The 17169-nt window shown below is 44.1% G+C and overlaps 1 protein-coding gene across 5 annotated transcripts in view; it reads left to right on the forward strand.

The window, feature by feature from the left end:
- Nucleotides 1–335: 335 nt before the first annotated feature.
- Nucleotides 336–17169, forward strand: part of WIPF2 (WAS/WASL interacting protein family member 2) — a 30818-nt gene continuing 13984 nt past the window's right edge. The window contains exons 1-3 of one of the 5 annotated variants that reach the window (XM_083583276.1): nucleotides 349–466; nucleotides 7330–7519; nucleotides 17010–17122. In XM_083583276.1, coding sequence (XP_083439402.1) covers nucleotides 17066–17122 — 57 coding nt within the window. In that variant the 5' untranslated portion in view covers nucleotides 349–466; nucleotides 7330–7519; nucleotides 17010–17065. Of the gene's footprint in view, nucleotides 467–1078; nucleotides 1863–7329; nucleotides 7520–7593; nucleotides 8412–11404; nucleotides 12567–17009; nucleotides 17123–17169 lie in introns of those variants that run through there. The other 4 variants (XM_083583274.1, XM_083583277.1, XM_083583278.1 and 1 more) reach the window with 4 other exon arrangements.

Below are 17169 nucleotides of genomic sequence, written 5' to 3' on the forward strand. Positions count from 1 at the left end.
ACGTCGTGCATTGCACAGCTCTTGCAAACTCAAAAGTTATCCTCAGCCTAAACCTGCCGCTATCCTCCTTTGCTGGGCGAAGCAAACAAACGGCCTGAAGAGATATTGGGGCGGCGTGGAGAGAAATCCCCTTCACGGGCGCTGGAATTACGAGCCTGAAAGTTGCGACTCTTGTGATTTCGTGTTTCCAGTGCCCTTCCCAACATGGCCGAGCGCGGCACCGATTCTTCTCAGGCCTCTTGGACCTTCTTAATATGGCGATCCACCCACCCAGCCTCACTTCCTCCCACCTACCCCAAACGGGAAAAGGCGGGGCCACGTTGCGCGTGCGCGTTGGCCCCGGGGAGTGCTCTTCGACGCCATTTTGCGTGGCCGCCGGGCGGGCACACGGCTGTTTCCGGGTTGCAGGCCCCGGAGCAGAGCGAGAAAGAGAGAGAGAAGACCAGAGAGGCAGAGGAGCTTGTGGGTAAGCGAAGAGGGCTGCGAAATCTACAACGGGGGGCGGCTGGTTGGGTGTGGGATACGTGGCCTCCTTGAGAACCCTTTGGTTTGGTTGGGTGGGCGGGCGGGCGGGCGGGCTGCGCTTTGACATTTGACCCGTGTTCCTGCGGAGGTCACGGGGCTGGGGAGTGGGCGAGCAGGGGCGGGGTGGAGAGAGAGGGCTCGGCGGTGAGGGGCCAAAGGGATGGCGGGAGGAGGAAGCCCAGCAGGAGGGACTGGGAACAGGGGGGAGAAGAGGGGTGGGCCCCATTGGCCTGTTGTTGAAGGGGGTGGGCGATTTGGTAGGAGCCCCTGGGCGCTGGGGGAGGTGAGGGGGAAGAAGAAGGGTTTCTGGGGTGAGCAAAGGTGAGAGGATACTTTGATTCGTTGACCAGGAGAAATTTAGTATAAAGAAAGGGGCCTGGAAGGAGGAAGAGGAGGAGGAGAGATTGGTAAATTGTATTTAAATTTTATTTTCCCCCAGTGTCGCCGCTTTAGGTACTGGGGTTATTTCAAGCCAGGGGTTGCTAAAGAGGAGTTCGGGCGGGGGGAGAGACCCTTGGTGTGTGTACAGGCTGAGGATATTGGGAGGGTTACGCATGCGAGAATTTATGGGAGAGGTGGGTCAAGAGCATTGCGGGGCTTGGTTAGCCCGGTTTGAAATATTGTAGTTGGTGTTGAGCAGGTGCTTTCCGGGGAAGGGGTGTGTTGCAGCGCCAGAGGTTTTTGTCTGCGGGTGATTGAGGATTTAGACCTAAGCTGAACAGGTGAAGCAGATAAATATGTGGTGGTTTATGTATCTGGGTGATACATTGAGGGTAAATAAAATAGGAGCAGGTGACAAACTGTCAGGAGGGAGGGAGGTTTACATAAGCTGCTGTGAATTTTGTGAGGGCTATACATGATATACTTTGCTGCTGAAATGGTGGCATGGAGAAGTATCTGTGGAAGGGGGCTAGGTTATTCAGAGGGTGATTGAGGGTGTGGCACTGAGGAAACTGCCCTTTTTCTTCCTTATTCTTCTAAGTTGCTGGATGTTGAGGGTCAGACACAACAAGAACTGGTGACGAGGAGGGATATGAGTTTCTTTGGAGTGTCACCCATAATATTTTGTTCTTAAGCTCCAAATGAGGTACTCGAAACTTAGATGCACACAAAGATTGAGGGAGTTTTAGTATGTCCTCTGAATATGAGCTGAATGCGCTTGGAATCTGACATGCTTACAGGCAAACTGCATCTGCTTAATTCCCAAAGTCCTCTATTCCTTTTTGCTCTCTTCCAAACCATGGCCTCTTCCGGATTATATGTTGTCTTTCCCTTTGCTGTAAATGGCCTTTTGGGCATATGCTGGGTGTGGTCTCCTTTTCGTTCCTCCTTCGGAGGTATGTGTTGTCAGTGAATAACTTTAGTTCAAGGAACTGTGCACTCACCTTTCTGCAGGTGGAGTTCCCTTCCTCAGTTGCTTTTCTTAGAATGTTATCAGTGCTTGTCTAACTGTAGTATTTGTTCGCTAAATGTGTGGTTCTCAAAACTCTCAACATACTTGGAAGTGGAGAGTGCAGAAATACCTGCAAGTTAAGTGGGGTGGGATTATGTATTAAGACAGCGTGCTGGCATACATCTTTCTCAATGCTCAGTTTTTGTTTGCATATACCTTTTCCCCATAGAGCTTTCTCTTTCCATTAGATTCCTCCTTCATTGCAGTCCTTGCTCACTGGGGATCTGTTCTGCTTCGGTTCTATGACGGCCTGCTGGAGTAAAATGATGGATTTGGGCAATTTATAATTTTTCAGCTTCCCTATACAGTGGTACCTCGGGTTAAGTACTTAATTTGTTCTGGAGGTCCTTTCTTAACCTGAAGCACCACTTTAGCTAATGGGGCCTCCCGCTGCTGCCGCGCCGCTGCTGCACGATTTTTGTTCTCATCCTGAAGCAAAGTTCTTAACCCGAGGTACTAATTCTGGGTTAGCGGAGTCTGTAACCTGAAGCGTCTGTAACCCGAGGTACCACTGTATTCTAAATTGGATATGGTCCTTGGCTTTGCAAAGCATTGTGCATTTTAAGACTGCAATGTAACTTGTTCATGTTGCGGTCAACATTGCATGGCACTCCTGGTTTGCATGTCTTGCCCTCTTAAATGTGTTGCTATTTGCATGCCTGTGATGGGTAACTGTCATTCCAAAATGTGTGGAACCTTCTTTGAAGTTTTATAAAACAAGACAGATTGCACAGTTATCTGTTAGGGATTACTTTTGGTACAGGATACCCTCTAAACATGAGAAGGCTCTACTGCAGAGATGGGGAATCCAGTGCTTTCTAGACGTTGTTGGACTCTCTAATTCCCATTAGCCCCAGTCAACATGGTCTGTAGTTGGGGAGGATGGGAGCTGTAGCTATGAAAAGCATCAGGAAGACTCCATGTTCCCTGTTCTGCCCACCTGGATAATCTAGTTTGGTCCCAATTTTGGGTTTGATTCTAGCACCTGCCTGCCAGAGTATTGCTCTTTGTTCTTGTGCTGGCCTGACTGGTGACAGGGCCTTTTCAGACCCTGGAATGCCCTCCTTAGTGAGGTGTGTTCTCTCTCATTATTGATGTTCACGATAAATTTTTAAAAAATTCTGTTTACCAAAGCATTTGATGACAGAAGGAAACTGTTGCTGACAACCCTGATCACCGATTGTGAATGTTTTTAACTTTTAAAGAATGTTTTTAAACTGCTTTTAGATTTTAAAAATGTTTTGCCATTACTGCGTCAGCTGTCCTGGGATGTAAATCCAATAAATAAAATAAATATTGGTGCCAGTTCTGGAATGATGTATGTGTTTCTTTTCTGAGCAGTAACTACATGCTGCTTTCTCTGCCTGTAGTCTTGTCCTTGGCCCTTCCATTTCCCATCTTCCAAAATCTGCAGTTGTATAGAGATGCTAGTCCTCCTTGTTTCTGATTATAGTAGGCAGAAGAGTGGAGCAAGAGATAGGCCTCAAGGTGATTAAACTTGATTGTGGGGTTCTGTCCAGTGTAATTGATACAACATTGAGAAGGGAGGCCAATTATTCCAACAGGTCTTTAGGAACTGACTGGAAAAAAACGCTCGTGCTGTGATGTTTTGTTTTCTTCCTCTTCTTCTTCTTGTTAGCTATATTTTCAAATATATCTTTTTGTTGTGTTTCAATTCTGTAAGTGTTTAATTACTTTTAATGTCCCTATTTTCTATGTTTTATTCTGTTTTATATGTAAGGTACCTGGGGAAAAGGCAGGATAATAATAATAAGAAATACTGTGGGAAGGATCCATTGGATAGGGTCATTTCAACATTACCTCATTGATGCAGAAGCCACTTATGGAAAAGCAGATTGACTCCAGTAATTTTTAAAGCAGGGGTCAATAAATTTGTGGCCTTCTAGATGCTGTTCACCTTATAGTATGGCCAGCGACCAGGGATGATGGGAGTTGTAGTGCAGCAACATCTGGAAGGCCAAAGGTTTCCCCACCCTGGTTTTAAGGACCCCTGACTTTTGGCATGCCACTCACAGTCTCTGTTTCCCCTATGATAAAAGGTAAAGGTAAAGGACACCTGGATGGTGAAGTCCAGTCAAAGGTGACTATGGGGTTGTGGTGCTCATCTTGCTTTCATGCTGAGGGAGCCGGCGTTTGTCCACAGACAGCTTTCCGGGTCATGTAGCCAGCATGACTAAACCACTTCTGGTGCAACGGAACACTGTGACAGAAACCAGAGCACACGGAAACACTGTTTACCTTCCTGTCGCAGCGGTACCTATTTATCTACTTGCACTGACGTGCTTTTGAACTGCTAGGTAGGTTGGCAAAAGCTGGGACAGAGCAACGGGAGCTCACTCTGTTGTGTGAATTCAAACTGCCAACCTTCTGATCAGCAAGCCCAAGAGGCTCAGTGGTTTAGACCCCAGCGCCATCCATGTCCCCTGTATAAGTCTCTGTTTCCGCTATATGCAATATGGGAATATTGATGATGTTCTTGGAGATAGCTAAATTATATAGGCATATAAATGTGCTTCCTGGAGAAAAAGTTTATTAAATACCATTTTGACTGGTATTGGATGATATTCAGTGCTAGTGCTGCTCAGAGTAGACCCATTGAAGTTAATGTATGTGACTGGTTCATTAATTTTACTGGCGCTAATCTCACCCAGAACTTAGTTCAATACAACTCACTGTATCCATTCAAAACGTTACTAATTGGATTTATAAAATAGTTCATTTTTAGGGGGGGAAATTCTGCAAAAAAATATAGCTGTTTCTGTGGAATTATCCACCCCAAAGTACTGCATTAAATAAGCTTGTGTTGTTTGCTGTATTAAGTGTGCATACAGCAGAACTGTAACTTATGAATGCCTGAGGGATGTTAGCTTTGCATGAGGTACCTGTAAAATATTACACCAATCCACCTCTTCAAATTGTACAGCTTGCTGTACACCTTCCCCCTTGTAATGGCTCAGGGCGGATAATGGTACTTGACACGAAATCAAGTGAAACCAACGAAACAATATTCTCACTAAACCAGTGACTTTCAAATTATGTTCTGGGGAGCCCTGGGTTTCCTTGGAAGCTTATAGCAGAGATTCCTCAAAGAGTAAATCAAGACTAGCAGACAGGCTTCCCCAAAAGGCAGCTTACCAACCACTGCTGATTATCCCTTAATAAACATCTGCAGGTGAGCATTGGGTGTGTTCCAGGCGCTCTCCTATAATGAAGTCCAACAAGCCTGGGAAGCGCTATCGTGGACTGAGGATCTGCCTTGAACAGCTTTCAATCCTCTGCAATGTGCAAGGTTTCTTGGGGGAATGGTGGCAGACAGGGCAGTGTGGAAGTGATTTACAGAGATGTAGAAAGCTTGCTAACTACTACATTGAGCCAGAACTAGCACTGATTATACCAACAAAAAACTAGCCCTCAAATAAGACTCCTGTGGTACTTTCCATCTCTTACTACATAATGTTTCATGCGCTGGAGCCTGCATCATTGGATATAGAAGGGGCTTTTTGCATTGTGGATAATAGTCATTTATGTAAAGGTATGCATAGGGAACAGTCGGCTTAGAGTGTAAGGTGATTTCTAGGTGGCTTTCTTTTAAAATAGCTGTGGTGCCTAGAAAATAATATGTTGCTGTTAGGTAAAGCTCAAGTAAACGGTGGAGCTGGAGAAGGTGAAAATCCTGATGAAACCTCTTGAGCAGCTCCTTACCATGAATCTAAATTAGAAATAAGTCATTAATATATTGAGGCATATTAGGTGAGGCGGATGGTAACTTTTCAGGAAGCACTGTTGTATGTCAACTGTAACAAGTTTGCATAGTGTAGTGATGTGTATGCTCATTTATCCACGAATGTACCGGTAATGGTGGCTGTGCATGAGGATTAAGCACAACAGTTCCATGGTGGGATGAGCTGTTCTGTGTGGAATGATCATGATTGCCTGAAATCCATTCACATGGCCATCTAGGCATGTCATGATTCAGTATGTATGGTGGTCGTTATGATTCTTCTTAGGAATTTCCGAATGTTACCCTCCTTTATAGCGCTGATTTTCGCAACCCCTGGCCTATGAATTTTTGGTATCAGACAAAAAGTGTCAAAGGGTTTTTTGTGGGGTTGTAATCATAGTTCTGCCTCATATTGGTAGACAAAATCCTTAAGAGCGATGGTAATTTTGGGCTAATGCCTGAGACTGAGGGCAGTCTATGTAACAGTCTAGTCTGGGATTATGTTGATGGGTTTGGATCACTGAGTAGCTGTGTGTGAGGGAAATGAATTCACAGGTTGTGAAAGAGTGATTCAAGGTCACCACACACCTATGGTATGTCAGGTTTAAGGCGGAAGGATGGGCCACAAGGCCGTATAAGTGCTCTTCTCAAGTAAATTGTGTGGCTTGATAGGTTAATGTTATTTAGAGCATTTTGATTCCTTTGGCGCTTTCTCAAGTTTTAATCAATCTCCTTCTTGAGGATTATGAAGTGGATGTTGCATTTTCCCCTGTGTTTGACTATATACTGATGACATCAGAATAAATTGAGTAAATTGATCCACTGAAGTGTGTACATTTGGCTTGCATCCTTTATTTTAAGGATAGATTTAGTTCTTATAATAATGAGTATGAAGAGCATTGACTGATTGCATTTCTTCCCTGTAATTGTGGGAGAAGGAGTCATTACTTGAATGATTTCAGTTTAACAACTGCTAATGTAGCTTAATTCCTGCTCATTTCAGGAAAAAAACCCCACTGTATACTCCTCCTAGGACTTGGGAATGCTGCTAGGGACTGTATGTTTATTCTCTGACATCAAAAAGTATGTACCTTCACAGTTAAGGTTGGACACCTTCTCCTTCGTGTGCTGGCTTTTCACAGGTGCGGAGCTTTTATGACCGAGTATTCAACCTTTTCTCCTCTCCTTACGTTCTGAAATATACAGTCTGCAAAGTGCGCTTTCTGAGATTGGGTCAACAAATGTGGCAGAGTAAGGTGAACTTTTCCACTTCAGAATGCTGGTGGGGATAACATTTTTTTTAATGCTTCCCCCTGTGTGAAACAACACCCACTCCCTGGAAATAGAAAACAAGCAAATTTTTTAGCCTAGCTCTTTGCTTGCTATTCTGTTTTTATATTTTCAGGGATCTTTTCCCTTAGGAGAGCATAAAAAATGTGACGCACGCCCATACACCGCACACAAGATACTGCTGTCCATTCTACTGAATGAATAAAGGAGGGAAGCGGGAGCATGGATTGTTGTTTGAAGAACATGTCCTTGTACCTTGGAACAGTTATTTAAATGTTGTCAGAGTATAAAAAGATAGGTCTGCTCTGCCCCTTTTCAGGGTCCACGATAGAGAAGAAGCGATAGCATCTTCTTCTTCAGAAAACCAAATGGAGGAAGGCCTTGCTTGACTGAACACAAGCAGCCTTGTGAGGAATACATTCCTGCGTATAAAGAATGCTTAAGCAGAAAGTCTGTGCACATCGTAATCCATGCAGAAGTATCTAGCACCGTTTATATTCCTGCCAAAGGTAGTGTGGGAAATGCCGTGTATAACTAATGTTTGAAAAGTCTGTCCTATTCTGCAGATTCTTTGTAGATCTTGGAAAGAGTCTTAATGTAAAATACGGAAACGGTGTGAATGAGCAAAAATATTAGAAGTGAGCGAGCCAGCTTGTTTGCTCCGTTTTGTTGCTGCCCTAACATTTTGTGTAAAAGGAGACTAGGCAACAAATAGCACTAAATTTGGAGTGGGTGGAGGAAGCAAGTGCTACTTCCTTGAAGTGTTCCCCCTTTCCCCTCAATATTTGGTTTAGGGTGTTCCTTGCAAGATGCTGTGGGTTTTGGCACCTGCATCCCAAAGTCCCCATTTAACCTTTCTCAGGCCATGCTTGAGAAGCCGTGTCTGTTCATGCGGCGCCTCTCCCAGCCCGTGGCAATGTTGCCAATCCAATCATCCCTTTGTGTCGCAAGCTGATTCAATTTAAGCCACGGCGGTGCCCTACTTGGCGTGTTCAGATCAATGTGAGAGCTTTCTCTTGGGCCCTGCCACCTTAGTTTGTCTCCTACAGCACTTCCATCATGGGCTGGTTTTGTCTTCCGGCTTGGAAGGCCCATCTCCCACATGTTTCTAGCATTCCAGGTCTGTAGGTCAGCCTTCCAAAAAATAAAGTAAAATGGTGTGTTTTTAAGAAATGCCAGATGGCCCCCACACTTGTCCCTAGATGTTACAAGGCAGTTTCAGGTAAGGATGCAGTCAGTTACTCGCCCTGGGCAGGAGGTTAATAGGAAGACTGCTATGACCTATTCATGTCTTCTAAGTGTTTTCGCTGCTCTTATTATGCAGTTGTAAGAAATTTGCCTCAACTGTCCATTCAGATAGCATTCTTAACACTCTCCACAATACAGGCTTTGGGGGAGAAGGTCAGTGATATGTTAAAGTACTATAATGTGTGTTGATTTTGATAATTGTACTTCACCTTATTAATGCTGCTCCTTTTACTGGTTTGCATATGCCCTAATTACATTACCACCACTGTTTTCTGGCCTTGTTGTAGCTGCAGTGTTCTTCAAAGAATGGTTAGCATGTGCCTGGACTACAGGATTGGTACCTGGGGAGGAGGGATGTGTACCCTGTTCAAATATTTGAGATACGGCAGGAGCAGATATGGCAGTGGGGGGCAGACAAGCCATTCCAGGGAAAGGGAGATCAGAGACATAAAAGTTGCCCGCTTTCCACTACCTCCCCCACCCCCTTGAGTTACCCTATCAACAGATGTTGCTGCTAAATCCCATCATTACAGCCGTACCTTGGAAGTTGAACGGAATCTGTTCCGGAAGTCCGTTCGACTTCCAAAAAGTTCGGAAACTAAAGCGCGGCTTCTGATTGGCTGCAGGAAGTTCCTGCAGCCAATCGGAAACCACTGAGGCCCCGTCAGACGTTCAGCTTCCAAAAGAACGTTCGCAAAGCAGAACTGTCACTTCCGGGTTTTGATCGTTTGGGAGCCAAAACGTTCGACAACTAGGCTGTTCGACTTCCAAGATACAACTGTATTATTATTATTATTATTATGAGCAGCAGCAGCTAATAAAGAACATAACATTTTCTAAGCAATGTACAGATGACAAAAAGATAAGACCCAGGCCAAAGCTTCTCAACGTTAAAGGAAAAAGGAACAGAAGAAAAAAAGAAAGCAATGGAGTTTATATATGGGATCAGCTTGGTCCAGGAGATGGGGGCATATGAAATCTCCAGTGGCTCCTGTTCCCTGACCAGGAGCAGAGCCCAGGGCATGCCTGCTTCTATCTAGCACTTGATCCTGGCATGAATTACCAAGGCATGGATAGACAAGCTGGACAGACTGGAGGGCTCAGGAGTGGCATGTGATTCATAAGGATGTAGTCTTCCTCTCTAGGGTACCTGTGTTTGTACCTGGTGTGGAGCAGCAGTTTGGTAAATTCCCCTGAGGACATTCTCATCAAAGGTAGAAATACATTCCATTATGCTGACCACATTGCCAACATTTTGCAGAAGATGTTTTTACTATATGAGGTAATCTTACGGTGGTATAATGCCCCCCCCCATACTATTTTGAGCATAGCTCTTTCAGCCCTTACAGAATTATTGCAAATTCCCCCTGCAATCGGAGTCATTTGCGGCATCTCCTAGGTCACTTTCCCAACACTCTTTTAGGTCACGAGACACAAATGTTCTGTATCGTTTAGATGTCCATCCTCTCATGTTAACAAACAACACTTGAAAGTACAAGCTGTTCAAAATCTTTGAGAGTGAGGGCAGCTTGAGCCTTTATTTCTTGTTGTGATATAAAAGAGGTGGTTTGTTTCAACACCAGCCAATTACATCCCAGGGTTCCAAGTTTCTCCTGCAACACCCTTCCTCCAAGTGGCTCAGAGTTTCAAGTAAAATTCATTTAAATGATATAAACCTTTCCCCTACCCCAGCCATAACAATACTGAAGCCTGATCTTATTAAAAGGGGGGGGGGCATTTTCATCCTGTATTTGCATGCCCATTGAAAGAATAGCATCTCTTGAAATTTCCATATTGTGTGTTTCTTCCATTTGAACCCATGCCTTCCATGTATCGCTAGTTATTAGGGATGTAGCCTGCCTTAACTCATTGGCTTCATAATACAGGTTAATTTTTGGTGTTTCCCAACCACCTGTTTTGCCTGTTTCATACAGATTGGATTTATTCACCCAAGCCTTTTTAGATCCTGATATTTCAATGGCCAAATTTGGGCTGAAAAATTGAAAAGAGATAATAACTTAGGCAGACAAGACATTTTTTTTTAATGGAAGCAATTTTTCCCAGTATGGAAAGATTAAAGGAGATCCACCTTCTAAAATCACTTTTAATTTTTTTCTGCCATCAGGGTGAAGTTGGCCAGAAATAGTTTCTTTAGGTTCTTGGTTACCCAAACTTCTGAATATTGTAAGTTTTATGACTGGTGCTTCCATCAAAGCTATTGTCTCTTTGTGGAATACAGAGATGAGTTTCACAAATGACACAGTAGAATATATTTGTAACAGTTCCATGCTTATACTTGGATTTCATAAGTCACTTCAAATATAGGCTACGAGAGGGTATGCAGCTGGGGTTAAAGCAAAATTTCTGTTGCTGTTGCCATTTTGCAGCCTGGTGACTGAGGCAGAGAGAAAGGACTTGGTGAGCTCATGGTAGATGTAGAATTTTGTTTGGGGACATCATGGCACATAGTTCAGTCCCTTAGTCCCCATGCAACACCAGCTCCTGAGGGGGGAAGTTCTGTAATTGAGGACTGTCAGTGGACTGGCTCTTGGCATGTCATTGCTGTCCAAATGTGTTGTTTTAAGTGACATTCAGAGGATGCTCTTGGCTGAACTTGGTAAAGTATAGGAAAGGCATAATCTGCTGGCCCAGTCCCTTAGCCGGGTGCCTTTATGGGAAGTCTCACCCTGTGCTTTTAGACCACAGTTAGCATTGTTAACAGGTGTTAGCAGTTTGGAGAATAGGGAGTGCTTGGGTAAATAGTGAGCTCTAGGAAGAGGTCAAAGCAGGGGTAGGCAACCTAAGGCCCATGGGCAAACAAGCGCCCCACGGGGGTCGTTTAACCAGCTCCTGAGTCGCCCCTGAACCGAGCCGCCCGCTCGGCAAGTCCCCATGCACTGCACTAAACTAGCGTGGCGTGGGGACTCACTTCTGCGGTGCCGGAAATTGCGTCTGCGCATGCTCAGACGCCGAAAATCGTGTCTACGCAGACGGCGAAAATTGTGGCCCCACATGATCCAGCCCACGGAGGGATCTCTGCTGGAGTGAACCAGCCCAGGCGAGGTAAACCTTGCCGACCCCTGGGTTAAAGCCTGCTCCCCATGTCTGAGAGATCACTGTCCCCATGTTGCTACTAGCTATTAATAGCTAGAAGAGAGAGGAGGCGTTTCACCAATACTGTACAGTTTTGCTGCATTTATCACTCTCTCGCTGCTGCCATTCACAGAAAGTTGCATTGTGGGAGTAAACATGTTTGCTTGGTTCCGTTTAGGGCATATGAGGCACGCAAAAGGCGACCATTGTTAGGAAAGTAATTGTCAATATCGTAAATGCTGGGCAGAGAGAAAACAGCATCTTGTTTTTGCAATAATGAGGGTGATTATATCTGGCTCACTGTGTTTCTGGGAAGTTAATGAGCCAGGGCATCTGTTATGATTAAATCACTTCTATTCCCACAGTAGCAGTGCTACAGCAAAATTAAAATAAAAAATAAAAATTCCAGCACAAGTCACTAGTAAGCTTCAACATGGTGACATAGTACCTTGGGGGTCATCTTTGGCACCTTCAAGGCTGACCATCACATTGTGATACAGGCATTTACGCATGTTCATTATGTGTGCAATTGCGCACATGCGCATCACGCCAAACGCGGAAGTGACATGAAAATGTCACAAAAGGGGCAGAATGGAGTGTTTGTATAGCTTTTCAATGGTGTATCAAATATACGCGACTTCACTTGGTGCTTTTTGTAAATTCTAAATCCTTCCCCTCTAAATTCAGATCCTTCCCCTCCACCCCAGTAATCATGTGCACAGTTTAATCACCAAATTTTCACGAGCAAAAAGCAGAGGAGACTCAGGCAAGTTGCTCCACAGGTGCTTGATTCAGTGTTTTGCTTAGAAAAAAAGTAAGTGTTCTACTATATACAGCAAGTGAACCAATGGGACAAACTCCCATCAGTCAATCAAGGGTTTTTCATGCTAGGCATAGCTTCGGCTAACTTTGCCAGCTTACATGTCTTGCAGCACATGCATTCCCAGAGACTGTGTGATTAATTGAGTGCTTGCTGCCTTTGGACCAGTCACTTCCCATCCTCCTCAGGTGACCATGCTTTGAAACCATCACACCGCCCCCATAACATTGTAGTCACATCATGGGCATTGCGTCTTTGCATGCTTGTAAACCCAAGTGTGACTGCACACTGGGATGAGAGTCGGAACAGGAATGGAATCGGAGAGGCAGAGCTTCAGTAGATGAAACAAACTAAATTGTGTTCTGTGACTTCTTGATTGAAAGCTCCTATTTTAGGTAAGTTTTATTTTCCATCCAATTTTATTCCCTTTCAAGTAGTTGTGAGGATCTTTTAGTACTTCCATTGTACAATGCTATGAACTTTTTTTTTTTTTTTAAAAAAAGGCATGACTGAGTGGTGGCAAATATCTAGCCTTGGGTGTACATTTCTCTGATTTGATTGCTTTCATACTGAATATGTTAGTATTTAGCATTTTTATTCCTAAATTGGAGATCTGAGTAAATAAGGGGATCTGATATTCCAGGCAGAGAAAAGAAGTTCTCTGAGGACAGCTGCAGGTTAGGTTAGACTGCCTGCCCTTTGGGCACCCGTAAACTTGTAGACGTTGACCACAAGTAACGCGGCAGAGGATGCATAGATGCTGGTAGCATGAAATACTTTCAACAACAGCTGGTTGGGGCAAAGACGTCTGACAATGAATTGACATTTGTTTAATCGGGTTGCAGTTCTAATATCTAGCCTGTTCTAAACAATAAAAGGTAGAGGCGCCCGATTTGCAAACAAGTGGGGACGGGAAGAAGGAAAATAAGCAGTGGAATAGAAGCGTGTATATTCTTGTTGAGTATCGTCCAGCCAGCTTTAAGGGAGACCGACTTACAGGTCAAACAAAATATCACTAGTCCAAAAAACAAGAAGCATTTACCTAACAATAGGGAGAGTGTTTCCATTTCATTAATGGTGTGAAACATGGTGGCAGCACTTCTCCAGGTTGATCTCTTCGAAGGCTCAGTCACTTTGCCAGAGTTTGGGATGCTTGGCTGTGCCATCTCTTGTCAACTGCCGCTGTCTTACCAGGCAGAGCTGAGATTTCCAGTGATGACTTCTAGACAGCCTGTCACAGTTTAAGGAAGGTTGGCAGGTAACCACTAGACAGATTGTAGCGAGCAGGAATCTTCCTTAGAAGACCAAGTAGGAAAACCTGAATGAAACACTTCTTCCTCCCCCCCCTTCTTTTTGGGGGGGACCACAAGTGACTAGCCAAGGTTGTGTGGAGGCAAACAGGCGGGCAAAACATCCAGTAGGCTGGTGATTTTAATGACTTTATTTGCAAGAGCTGTTTAAGGGTAGCCTGTGAGACCATCTTTGCAAACTTGGATTGCTTGCCGCGAGGTGCTATGTTGCATTGTGCTTTCCCCTCTAGTGCATTTAATTCTCTGTTCCTCTACAGCAGCGGTTCTCAACCTGTGGGTTCCCAGGTGTTATTGGACTACAACTCCCATCATCTGGGGACCCACAGGTTGAGAAAGGCTGCTCTACAGTTCTGTGTTTGTCATTGCCGTACTTAGGGAAAGGACAGCAAAATGATTATTTGGGAGGAAATGCTCCTTCCTGCCACATAGCTTGCGCGCCTCTCATGAAAGTTGAAATTGGAGGTACCTAATATTTTCTGTTCCCTGGATATTTGAGACCAGAGATAGGCAAGTTGGGTCCCTCCAGATGTGTTAGTGGACTGCAGCTCCTATCAACCTCTGCCAGCATGGCCAGTGATCAGTGATGTTGAGAGTTGTCGTCCAGCAACACCTGAAGGGCACCACTTTGGGAATCTATATTTTAGGGGAAATAGCTGATGCAAGCATCCTCTTTCACATCTCTGTAACCACGAAGGTCAGAAGCATTTCTTTAAAAACTAAGTTTTTTTCAGCATTGGAAACTGCAGGTGCCCTAGAGCATATCCAGAATAGATGTATGTTCTTGCAGCTTCTTTTAATTTCACGTATGGGAAACCTTCTTGGTGGATCGTGCCTTTCGGCTGGGAAATGCCCACTTTCGCCTGCTCTTAGGGTGGTGGTGGAGATGCCTGGAGTTGCGGTCTCACAAGCTTTTTTCATTCAGTTTTGGACTTGCTTTTTAGCCAGCATTTTAAAAAGCTTCACACCTCCTCTGGCAGAGCTGGAGTTTGGCAAAGGTATCCGGTCTCTTAAGTACTATTATGGGTTGCCTTGCATGAGGGTTTCAGGGGAGTGAGCTTTCTTGGCAGCTCCTCCTTGGTTGGACTTCCTCAGAACTCCATTCTTCTGCTTTGCCTCGAGCTGCTGCAACTCCCTTCCTTGGATGGGCAGGTGCTGAAACCGGGTGCATTCCACTAGCATTAGACTGGCTTGTCTGTAATAGTTCCGACTGGTAATTTGATGTCATTGGGCTTGTGCTTCTGACAGGTATCGGCATTGTGTATCTAGGGTGAATCACACCCCTTCTTCCTGTATCTGCTTCGTCCAAAGTGTTTCTGTGGTGACGTGGTGGCGGATGTTTCTGCCTGTCAATCAGGTTATGCAGAGCCTGCTATAGCACTGCCAGCTAACGCGGTGCTGTATTAAAACTGAACTCCTGTTCACTTTCCCAGGGTATAGGTTGGCCTGCACTTAGAAGTGTCAGAAGCATCCTTGCACATTCTTATTCCCAGTTATGGGATATGAACATGTCAAATTCTTTGATCCCCACCCTCCCTCACCAGACTTCAAGTGCTTTTGATCCTGGGAATTTTCCAGGCTCACTTATTATAGTTGTGTTCATGAAATATATTCACCAGGGGGCGGTTTTCATTATGAGTCAATCTGCTCTACAAATCGAAACTAGTTTTATATCACTTAAATTGTCACGGCTTCCTTCGGAGAACTGTTGGAACGGTCGATTTGGGAGAGTGTTGAGTATGTTGTTAAGAGATCTTCGGTCTCTTCACAAGACTATAGTTGTCTGGGTGGTTCCTTGGTTGGGAACCGTGGCAGTTAAATGAGTTTCTTTCAAACCTGATTAAATTTGTGGTATACCTATGTTCAGAGTGTCACTTCTTAGGAGGCTGTTTACTGTAGTTTTCCGTCTATAAGATGCCCCCATGGATAAGACGCCCCATATTTTTGGGGACTCAAATTTCAGAAAATGGGGGGAGATTACACAGGGTTGTTGAGCTTTTTTCGGGGGGGGGGGTTGCCATAAATTGCTCACCCGCACGTGTCACAGCATCCACCTCCCGTCTGTTCCCCTCGCCAGCAGAAGTTGCTGATTGCCCGCCCAATTGCCACAGTGTCAGCCAATCAACACCACCCATCGATGCAGCAACCAATCACACGCACAATAGCCACTAATAGACGCAGCAACCAATCAAATGTCCACCCTATTCACTATCCATGTATAGGACGTCCCCAATTTTTTAGTATGATTTTTCAAGAAAAAAATAGTCTTATACACGAAAAAGTATGGTACCTCCGTATGAGAAAGGGTTTTAAAATAAATAAACAAATAAACAAACGAGAAAACTAGAAATCTGGGTACCATAGCTAAAATGCTGTATATAGTACAGAGGTATGAGCACACTTGACTTCTACCTGCCACTCTTTTCCTTTATCCTTCCATTTTGTTGGCTAGTTCCGTGGCTTATGCAAAAGATGGTAGAGAGCAGCTCAGAATGCCAGCATTGTTAAATGATAGCACAATATAAAAAGGCCCTTCCTTAATCTTATCTTGTGAACTGCCCTGAGATCTCTGGGTATAGGGCGTAGTGATGTTAAGTTCTCGAGAATATTCTCGATTAATGAGAATATTAGAGAATTTTCATTTAAAATAGGAGAACATTCATTTTAATGCATTGAAAATGATATAATTAGTTAATATGCATGTTTATTCATGGGTAAACTTGTTTAGATGGCAACCAAAAACTTTACAGATACTTTTATTCAGTGGGGCAATGCATTGAATTCACATTCTTTGATATTTTTGCACCAAACTTGAAATTGAAAATTCAACGTGAATGACTCACGTTAATCATTAAGCCTGCCACTAACTTACACTACTTACACTGGCAATATCACAGCTTGACTTATTCTTTACTAGATTTTTTAAATGTGGGTTGTAAAACTAGTTCTTACATTAGAATTAGCAGTTTGTGGAGAAAATTCTCCGGAGAATATTCTTATCTCACAACGCTAATAGGGCGGTATATAAATTCAATAAATAATGATAATAATAATCTCTGTTGATAATCCGTGGGGATGTGTGGAATACTTGAGTTGTCATTTTTATTTTTAAATTGCATTTCACTTTTTCAGTTAAGGCAGATAATTTTGATTTACATGTTGTCCTCCAGGTGTGCCCCTATGTTGTCTTGAATATGGTCTATATTGCACATGTGTCTCCTGGGTCTGCAGCTTCAAAGCTGGCTTGCAGCTACCTTCGTTTTCCCTCGTTTTTAAAGCATTTTCGTTCTGTTCTTGGTGTGTTACTTATTATGTAGTGGTGCTCCTGCTTCTGTTGTGTTGATTTTCTTAACTGCCTTACAGTCAGCTTGCATGAAAATACTTAACCTCAATGGCATTGTCTCATGACAGCTAGTGAAGTGGGTATGAAACTGCAGCAATGCCCACCAGGTTCCATCACTGCCTCCTGCTATTTCATTTGCTGTTGTTTCTCCTTTGTAACAGTTCTCTCTTTCACCCCTGTCATTGCAGGTTTATGAGTGACCAAAAGTTCTTTTTACGCTGAGTCGGCAAGGAGTGGGGCAACGATGCCAATACCTCCTCCCCCTCCCCCTGGACCACCCCCGCCCCCAACTTTCAATCAGGTAGGTAGTCTTCCTGCCCTTGCTGTCCACATGCAAAGAGCCCTACT

This window comes from Podarcis filfolensis (genome assembly GCF_964270895.1).
Source record: "Podarcis filfolensis genome assembly, chromosome: 13".
NCBI classification, from domain to species: domain Eukaryota; kingdom Metazoa; phylum Chordata; class Lepidosauria; order Squamata; family Lacertidae; genus Podarcis; species Podarcis filfolensis.